We start from the raw sequence: 9801 nt of genomic DNA on the forward strand, positions 1-9801 counted from the left end.
GAGTGTGTGTGGGCCTAGCCAGTCCTCACAGCCCTGGGCAGTGCTCGGTGTCTGTTCGCAGAGTCTGTCCTGCGTACAGGCTGGAAGGAGCCTTGTGCCCCGAGGTGCCTCTACAGGAGCATCAGGGAAGACCTCTCCCTTCCCAAGGTCAGCCAGCCTTAGGCCGAAGGACGGAGTACAGGTACCAGCCGAGAGGATTTTCTGGCCTTCCCGTGATGTGGCAGGAGATGTTATTACCAGACCTAAAAGATACCGAAGACCATCCGTTTTCAGGGAAATTAAATACTTACGCCACTTACATATTAGCAGTTTTTAAAAACATGAGCACGCGTTTCTGTGTGTGGTTTTCATTTCTGATACAAAAATGTCACTGTGCCCATTGGTTGCTTCCTGGGCCCACTTAGCCTTACGCTATCAACGTCATATTAATAATATCTCATAGTGATGAAAATATTTCAGTATTTACAAAGCGCAGTCACACTCATCTCCCTGATTTCGTGCCCAGAGACCGCTCATGGGTGACACTGGATCCGAGGGTCCTTTTCACAGGCTCCGGCTTCTCGTGCCCTGTTGGGGGATTGCCTTTTGGGTCAGGCTGCTTGGGGTGGTCTCACTCCTTGTTACCTTTAGGTCTCTAATTTTTTGTAGATTTACTTTTAAATACTTAAAAAGCATTCCTGCTTTTGTAAACCGAAATGGTTAACCGAGTCACTAGTGGTTTGTTCTGGGGCATGTGTAATCTCGGCTCTGTGCGGCTCTAGACACGTAACGGCTCAGTGAATTTAAGAGTTGTCTGGCTTTGCAGGTCGGGTCTATGCTGTCTTGTCGAAGAGAGAAGGCCGGGTGCTTCAAGAAGAGATGAAAGAAGGGACGGACATGTTCATCATCAAGGCCGTGCTGCCCGTCGCTGAGAGCTTCGGCTTTGCGGATGAGATCAGGAAGCGGACGAGTGGCCTGGCCAGCCCACAGCTGGTGTTCAGCCACTGGGAGGTAACAGCGCGAATCCCCGTCCCTGCTCATCGGTCCCCGTGTGTGGCCTACGCTCGACACCAGGCCGAGTAAACGCCTTCCCGCGCCGGATCGCCTTCCTGGGGCTCTGGTCCCTTGGGGCCGCAGAAGCCCACGGCTGCTTCTCATCCAGGGTGAATGATCCTCGGGTCACAGGCGGCCTGTAATACACACGCCCGCGCACACACACATTCGTCCTTTCTTTTTACGGCATGCAATGTTCAATCCTATGTTTCCCTTCCAAGATAGATTTTTTCCATGTAGAATGCAACTTTTAATTTTTTTTTATTTTTATCTTTTTATTATGTTCAGCTAGCCAGCATATAGGACATCATTAGTTTTTGATGTAGTGTTCAACGGTTAGCTGCGTATAACACCCAGTGCTCATCGCAGCATGTGCCCTTCTTAATGCCCGTCCCCCAGTTACCCCACGCCCTCACCCTCCTCCCCTCTGAAGCCCTCAGTTTGTTCTCTGGAGTCCAGAGTCTCTCATGGTTTATCTTCCCTCTGATTTCTTCCCATCCCCTCCCTTACTCTATGGTTCTCTGCTCTAGTCCTTACTGTGCACATATGAGTGAAACCATATGATAATTGACTCTCTCTGCTTGACTTATTTCACTCAGCATAATCTCTTCCAGTCCCGTCCATGTTGCTACAAAAGTTGGGGATTCATCCTTTCTGATGGAGGCATCATACTCCATAGTGTATATGGACCACATCTTCCTTATCCATTCGTCCGTTGAAGGGCATCTTGGTTCTTTGCACAGTTTGACGACTGTGGCCATTGGTGCTGTGAACATTGGGGTACAGATGGCCCTTCTTTTCACTACATCTGTATCTTTAGCGTAAATATCCAGTAGTGCGATTGCTGGGTCGTAGGGTAGCTCTGTTTTCAACATCTTGAGGAACCTCCACACTGTTCTCCAGAGCGTCTGCACCAGCTCGCACTCCCACCAGTAGTGCAAGAGGGTTCCCCTTTTTCCACATCCTCACCAGACCTCGAAGATAAATTTTTAAAGGAAAATCACAGACATTTTAGAAGTGAAGCTCTCAGGAACTTTCCTCCAGGGAAATACTTGTGGTGTTTAGAGGGGACGGATCTGCTTCTTGCCGGAGACAGCCTTCAGTTCCTTTGTGTCCCCTCGTCCGCAGCCCCTGTTGTGGGGGCTCAGGCTTTCTCTGGCTTTCGCGTGTGGTGGGATGAAGTAGCTCATGAGAGCCCCTCACTGTCAGCGTGGGCACAGGTAGTTGAAGAGCAAAGCTTATCCCTAATTAACACCACAAATGTCGATCTCGAGGACGTTGTTTTCTCACCCGGGGGAGAGCAGGAACCGGGGAGGGTGGAGAGGTCAGAGCAGGCTTCCTGAAGCATCCCTGGAGGGAGACTGTGCAGAGCTGAGACCAGAGGCTGACGCGGCCGGAGGAGCAGCAAGGGGGGAGTGCAGGGCGCGGGCCGGGAACCGCCGATATGTTTCATGATGCGGCCTCAGGTCTGGGGTAGAATTCCAGAGACAGACAGCGCAAGCATGGCGGGGTGGGAGAAGCAGGCTCCCTGCTGAGCAAGGAGCCAGACACTGGATCCAGGACCCTGGGATCACAACCTGAGCTAAAGGCAGACGCTTAACCCACTGAGCCCCCAGGTGCCCCCGGAATAGAATTTGTTAACTACTGCATATAAGAAGAAAGGCCAGGGTAAGAAAGCAGTGTCTTTCGTCACTTTACAGGGAACAGAAGTAACGTCACAGCGTCCACTTTTCCCCTGGAGGTTCATGGTTTGGTGGGTCTGGTGTGGGACACTCCTGGTTTCGGGTATCACTTTGCACTGACTGGGGCTGACCGTGGAGCCTGCTGAGTTTGTCCCCGCTGAGATAAAGCGTGTGTAGTGGGGGACCTGGGGGCCGACGCCGTGGGCGGGGCCGGTGCGCGCTCACCTGGGCTTGCTCTCGGCCCTGTGGCCCAGCCTGGGCTCTCCCTTCAGCGCTGCTCCAGCCAGACCCCCGCCCCAGTTTTTCTCATCTCCGTCAGTCGGAGGGCTCCCGTTTCAAAGCGGGTCACAAAGGGGAGTACAGTAAGTGAGGGAGAACCTCCTTTCTAAAATGAATTCTAGGGCGCCTGGGTGGCTCAGTGGGTTAAAGCCTTTGCCTTTGGCTCAGGTCATGATCTCAGGGTCCTGGGATCGAGCCCCGCATCGGGCTCTCTGCTCAGCAGGGAGCCTGCTTCCTCCTCTCTCTCTGCCTGCCTCTCTGCCTACTTGTGACCTCTGTCTGTCAAATAAATAAGTAAAGTCTTTTAAAAAAAATAAATAAAATGAATTCTATAGTCAAGTCAGTCAGCGAAGTAGAGAAAGGGGACAGTTGAGAGAAACAGACTTGACGGGGCAGATTGTCATGGGCAGTTTGTGTCACCCGAATGGAGGCCAGTGAAGCTGCTAAACCAGGACTCACACGTGCGTCTGCTTCCCTAGAAGGACTCACGTCTTTAAAGCTCGACAGTAGCACCGTCACTCTTGTTCTCATTTAGGTTTATTTTTTATTTATCTTTTTTTTTGTCGGCACAATTTTCATCCTAACAGAGATTTACTGTGAACTTTTTCTTGCATTTTGTATCTTTGTCTAGAAACGAAGTGAAGTGTTGGTGGTTTTATTGGTTTATATCTGAATAGGTGTCATTGCTCTGTTTCATTATGTAGAAAACAGCAGCTCTGAGACATTCACCGCACTGGTTCCTTCCTGCACGTAAGCGGTAGTAGTTCCCCTCAGCCACGCTCCCAGCTTTCTGGCTCTGGCTCTGGGCTCTGAGCTTCTACTTCCAGGAGCGGGTGGGTCACAGCAGCTTCTGAGGAACCCCAGCTCTGGTGTAAAGACGTTCACGATGCTCTTAATGAAACACGTCGCGGCAGTCCTCTGCCCGTATTCTAGGGAGCAGACGTGTGATTACGGGGCGAGGCGGCCAAACGATACTCACAACCAAAGGGATTTGTGCCCCTTCACTGCAGTGACACTTTCGTCATCGGTGCTGCCTTCGCTGAAAACTGCTTCTAGAGCCTGCAGCTCACGCTTGGAGTATCTTGGAGGTGATTAGTCATCGTCTCGGGACGATGGCCTTGATCCGTGTTGGTGACGAGAGCAGGTTGTCCTGTGTTTGGTCGGAACAGAGAGAGCGCAGTTAGCTGTCCCCCGGGTTCTCGGCTCTGAAGGGCCAAAGCAAGTGTTCGCGGGTGTAATGGCCTCACGACTGGAGGACTCGGATGTTTGAATTCCCACGGTCTGTTGTTTGTTAGAAATACGTCATCATCTTAGGTTGGGCTGAACCCCGACAGTGGGTTTATAAAATGCATTTTTACAAATCTGTCAAATTTCTATTATTTCGTAATTGCAAATAGGCAGGTAAGGCTGCTCTGTGCAAAGAGTTTTGGGGTGGAGTGGCGGAGGTAAGGCAGAGGCTCTCTGGCTCATCCGGGGCGGCCACCAAGGGCGGTGGGGGCTCACAGGGAGGAGCCCGTCCTCTGTTTGCCGCCTTTCTCAGCATTTGGCTTCTGCGCCCCCCAGCCTGTACCCTTGCATTCCAGCATTGCAGCCAGGAAACGGGTGCGCCCTCCCCGTGGGGACACACATGGGGTTGTGCATGTGTCCCATTGTCTGCAGTCAGTCTGTGGCCACATCTGGTCCTGCCACCGAACAAGGAGGTTGGGAAATGTCGTCTTTGACTGGACCAGGACTCAGCAAAGTACGGCCTATGACCTGTTTGGGTAAATAAAGCCACTGGCCTGCGGCTGTTCCCGCTCCCGTGCACACTTCCTGTGGCGGCTTTCACGCCGAGCCGAGCGGCTGCCCCACACACCGTGTGGCTGCCGTCCAAGCTGTTTCCTGTCTGGCTCCTCGCAGAGCTGTGCCCCCTCGTGCCGAGCCTGCAGATGGCCCCCCCGAAACACCTTTTGGCCCACTCCCATCCGGGAACCGGTATTTAGGAACAACTAGTGTAACAGTGTCCAGGCCTTACCGAATGGGCAGATTTTGTTGATATAAAAACCACAATGGTTTTTTTTCAGTCTCCTTTCCCTCTTGATAAGGGGAAAAAAAAAAAAGGCCAGAAATCTTACATACTTAATAATAGTGTTTTTTTTTTTTATCTGATACTGTCTGGCTTCATTAGTTTGTTATTAACAATCAGTCTCTTAATAACTTTAAAGCAGAACATACTCAAGACTTCAGTGCCGTCCTCTGTCATCCCCCTGCCACCTGTCCTGGTCCTCTTCCCAAAAGCGTCACGTCTCTGAAAGTCTTGAAAACGATGTTGTGATTAAATGTCATTGATCTGATAGTCTCTGGCTGTCTTGGTCCCCCCATAGCCGGGTTTAGAAACAACACAGTTGTTGAAATCTGGCTTCTCCCTCCAAGGCACTTTCTTTCCTTTGTGTTCTGTCACACCATATAATTTATAATCAAGAGCTTTTGAGAGAAAGTGCTTCAAAAAATAGAGGAGATAAGATTACAGGCATTTTCCACGAGGAAACCTTTGAAGTCAGCAATCCCATAATTTCTCTTTCTATGTTTTGCCCCTTCTATGAAAAAGGAAGAAAAGGAGCTAATAACAGGCACAGAAAGGAAAATAGCCCAGCCAGTGCGGTGGTACACGCGTGTCAGCGCGGGCCCAGGATTGGCTGCGGGAGCCTGAGCCCACCCCGCGGGGCGGGCCAGGGTTCACCCGCGGTGAGGACCGTCAGCTCCGATCACAAGAGCGCCCGGCGAGTGTTTCCCACCTGCCAGCCGTGATCCTGGTGGCGGCTGGCACAGGACCGCCGTGGAGCTCCCCAGGCTTTCCTCCTGGGCTCTTTTTCTTCTTTTTCCTTTAGATACCCGGGACAGCAGCGAGAACTTGGGTGCCTGCCTTCCCGTGAACTAGAAAATGCCATTCCCTTCAGGCTGTGGGGTTGCAAAAAATATCCTTGCAGTGGGCACATAGACGAATTCTGGGTGAAGCAGTTAGGAAACAGCATCTTTTCTTCCAAACCCATGGCTCGAGGATGCTGTTCTGTAGGGCACAGCACCGTGTGGGCACCGGAGCCCACCGGGGAGGGGTGGGCTGGAGCAGGTCTCCAGAGGAGGCCTCCAGCAGACAGAGGTGAGGGGAGAAGGCTTGGAGTCTTGGCCTGCAAGCTGAGCAAACCTCGGAAGGCCTGAGGCCCACACAAAATGAGATCTTTGGAAACTCCTGGTCTTACATTTTTGAAACAAGGACTCTGGTCTGAAGTTGGCCAGTCGGAGTCGATGTCTCTCAACTAGTAGCTCATTTCTTGCTGTTTATAAAATTTGTCGCTTTTTTAGCAGGATCAACAACTCACTCACCCCTGCCTCCCAGACCTGCTAGGAACATACAGCTTCTCTATGCTCTGTGATGGGTTCCTCTTCCCGCCGGGGAGGGCAGGGCGCCAGTAACCAGCCTAACAGTAGCCTGCAGTGTAGATGGTCTTTGGGCAAGGTGGCTCGTGGGACTGTTCCGTTTCCCAGCTGCCTCCCCTTGCCCCTGAGGACCGGCCTTTGTGGCTGTGGGTGGGGAGGAAGGGGGGCCTCCGATCCACTCGCCCTCCGTGTCCTCCCTTGCCTTTGACGATGTGTCTAGGAAGAAGTTGCTGCGGCTGAGGTCGAAGAGGTTGCTGCCTGTGTTCTCCTCTAGGATTTGGATGGATTCCTGTCTCACATTGAGGTCTTTCATCCACTTTGAGTCTATTTTTGTGTGTGGTGTAAGGAAACGGTCCAGTGTCATGCTTCTGCATGTGGCTGTCCAATTTTCCCAGCACCATTTGTTGAAGAGACTGTCTTTTTTCCATTGGACGTTCTTTCCTGCTTTGTCGAAGATTAGTTGACCATAGAGTTGAGGGTCCATTTCTGGGCTCTCTGTTCTGTTCCACTGATCTATGTGTCTGTTTTTGTGCCAGTACCATGCTGTCTTGATGGTGACAGCTTTGTACTAGAGCTGGAAGTCCGGAATTGTGATGCTGCCAACTTTGGTTTTCTTTTTCAACATTCCTCTGGCTATTCGGGGTCTTTCCTGGTTCCATATAATTTTAGATGATTTGTTCCAGCTCTGTGAAAAATGCTGATGGTGTTTTGATAACAAGTGCATCGAATGAGCAGGTTGCTCTGGGCGGCACAGACATTTTCCCAGTATTCACTCTTCCAGCCCGTAAGCATGGGACGTTTCCTCCATCTCTTTCCGAAGTGCTCTGTAGTCTCTAGAGTACAGACCCTTTACCTCTTTGGTTAGGCTTATTCCCAGGTATCTGATGGGTTTTGGTGCTGTTGAACGGAAGACCAACTATTTTAAAATACAGTTTTCTTTCATTTCTGTATTTTACACTGAAAAGTGTTAGGATTTGAGGCCACTTAATAAATACCACTCCTTTCTTCCCCTAATTGAGAAATGAGAGAAAACAGTAACAAAGAGAACCAGGCACATTAATGTCAGACTGTCACCTTCATTGCCGATCACGCTGGCCGTGGAGAACGTAGTGTTGGCCACGGGTGGTCCTGAGCACCCAGTACTGTGCTCCCAAGGGAGACCCGCTGGATGGCAGGGCTCCTACCACAGGGGCAGGGCAGGGCGGCCAGTGTCAGTGTCCCAGAGGGACAGGGCAGGCTCTGTGCCTCCTGGGGCAGCTTCTAGTGGATGGGGGAAGAGGCCCCACTCCCGAAGTCTGTTTCCTCCTCTCACACTTACCAGCCAGATTCTGTGCTGAGGGGGCAGAGAGAGGCCATGAGGGTCAGTCTTGTGGAGCTTTCTCTGCCTGAAGGAATCTTCGGGAGTGGAAACCGTCCCCCTACTCTTCTGCGCTGTCCTGGAAGTCAGTCCCTTGGACGTGGACCTCAGGAAAGTCCATGTCCATGGTCATCACCTTCATGGGCATCACAGCCTGGCTGCTGGTCGACACAGAGCGACAGAGCCCCCCGCCTCGGCGGCTTCCCCCCTGCCCGAGCTCTGCCCTCTCCCTCCCCCCAGCCGTAACCTCAGAGAGCAAGTGTCCTCAGCGTGCCTGCCCCTGGACTTGTCTTCCTCGCTGTGGGGTGGCGAACAGCCGTGGGCCCAGAGAGAAGAGGGAAGGAGGTGCCTCTGTCTGCCTCTTTTCTGGGCAAGATTGGTGAACCAAGCGGTCTGGCTCACCAGGCGTGCCACAGAGTTTTGGAGCAGAAGGCTCAGAATCGTCAAGGACAGGTTTACAGGTGTCGGTCTTTGCTGGGGACAAAAGACTTGATGCAGAGAGACTAGTTCCCAGATAGATCCTAGCGAAAGGGATTTTTTTATGACATTATTCCAGATGAAGTTTCCCTCGTTCCTTAGTGGGAGGTGGTGGCTCTGGGGTGTGTGCTCCCAGCTCTGTCCGTCCTGCGTCCTTCGTTCCCGCCTCTCGCCATTCCTCCGGTCTCTTCCCATTTCCAGCGCGTCGTTCCCGGCTCCGCTGTCGCCCTGCAGTGGAGACCGAAAGGCGGGCTCCATGAAAGCGTGGTGGCCTGACCCAGCACGTTCTGTCTCCTTCTCTTACAAGGTCGTCCCCAGCGACCCCTTCTGGGTGCCGACCACCGAGGAGGAGTACTTGCACTTCGGGGAGAAGGCCGACTCCGAGAACCAGGCCCGCAAGTATGTGAACGCCGTGCGCAAGAGGAAGGGCCTGTCCGTGGAGGAGAAGATCGTGGAGCGCGCGGAGAAGCAGAGGACCCTCAGCAAAAACAAGTGACCGCTGCGCCCGGCGCGGCTGCTGGGACACCCCTCCGTGCTGCCATCGCGCCGCGCTCCCTTTCAATAAAGCCGATCCTTAGAAATGTTTTAAAGAGGCCGTCGGAGAGCGTGTTTCCAGAGTGTGTGTTTGATCGATCCCGGTGTGCGGGGAGACGCTGTATAGACGACGCGGCGGCGGCCTCCGCCCCGAGCAGCCCACGGCTGACGGGCTTCTGCGTGCAGCCCTCGTTCACGGCGGCTTCCCGCATCCCCGCGTGCAGTCTCCTCCGTCCCTTGGAAGAGACACGTGCTCCAGGGGCCACCTGCCTTTTAGCTGGTGAACCAGGCACGGTCACAGCGACCCTTCCTCCAGTGGGTCCGTCTGGGAAACCGGTGTCCTGCGCGAGTGCTGCCGGCCTCAGCCCTCGGGTTGCGTGTCGCGCACCAGGGACACTGCCCCTGCTCATTGCCCATAGCTGTTAGTGACAGTTAAGCCCCACACCTTTCCTTTAGACAAAAAAAATAATTTCAGTAATTTCCTTGACAGCTTCCTCTTAGTCTTAAGGGACATTAGCTCACGTGACGAGATCATTGCCTTGATTGCAAATATTTTTCTTAAATTGCCTCGGCTGTGTCCTTCAGGGAGATCGCCATAGAAGGAGCAAATGCGATTCAGCCAGAAATAGATTTTGTAATTTTTGATGTTGTACGAATAATTTTTATTGCCACTTAAAGGAAGGGTTCTTTTTCAAAACTCATAAAATTATCAGGCCAGACTTTTATTTCAAAATGATTTTAATGTTTTTTTCCCCCCAGTAAACTAAGTCAATAAACCAGGTCTTAATGCTAGTTAGAGATGTTACCTTCAGTCTTCGAGCTCTGGACTAGTCGGGCGAGTCTGGTTGGCCCCGACGTTGGAGAAGGTGCGACCAGGTAGTTGACTCTGTGTAAGCGTTTGAAGTAACTTAGGAGAGTTGTCCACGCGCTGGCTTATCTTGAAAACTCCGGCGGCGCGGGAAGCGCTGACACATCGCTATCTCGCGTTTGTAAATACCGTCCTTCCCACTATCGGATGCGCTGGAA

At 52.4% G+C, this 9801-nt stretch overlaps 1 protein-coding gene across 1 annotated transcript in view; it reads left to right on the forward strand.

The window, feature by feature from the left end:
* LOC111152685 (elongation factor like GTPase 1) overlaps positions 1-8745 on the forward strand; it is a 117079-nt gene extending 108334 nt beyond the window's left edge. The window contains exons 19-20 of the mRNA XM_022511252.1: positions 806-990; positions 8549-8745. Of these exons, the coding sequence (XP_022366960.1) occupies positions 806-990; positions 8549-8737 (374 nt within the window). The 3' untranslated portion in view covers positions 8738-8745. The remainder of the gene's footprint in view (positions 1-805; positions 991-8548) is intronic.
* The last annotated feature ends 1056 nt before the right edge of the window (positions 8746-9801 follow it).

This window comes from Enhydra lutris, unplaced genomic scaffold, assembly GCF_002288905.1.
Source record: "Enhydra lutris kenyoni isolate GAN:26980312 unplaced genomic scaffold, ASM228890v2 scaffoldscaffold29, whole genome shotgun sequence".
NCBI lineage: Eukaryota > Metazoa > Chordata > Mammalia > Carnivora > Mustelidae > Enhydra > Enhydra lutris.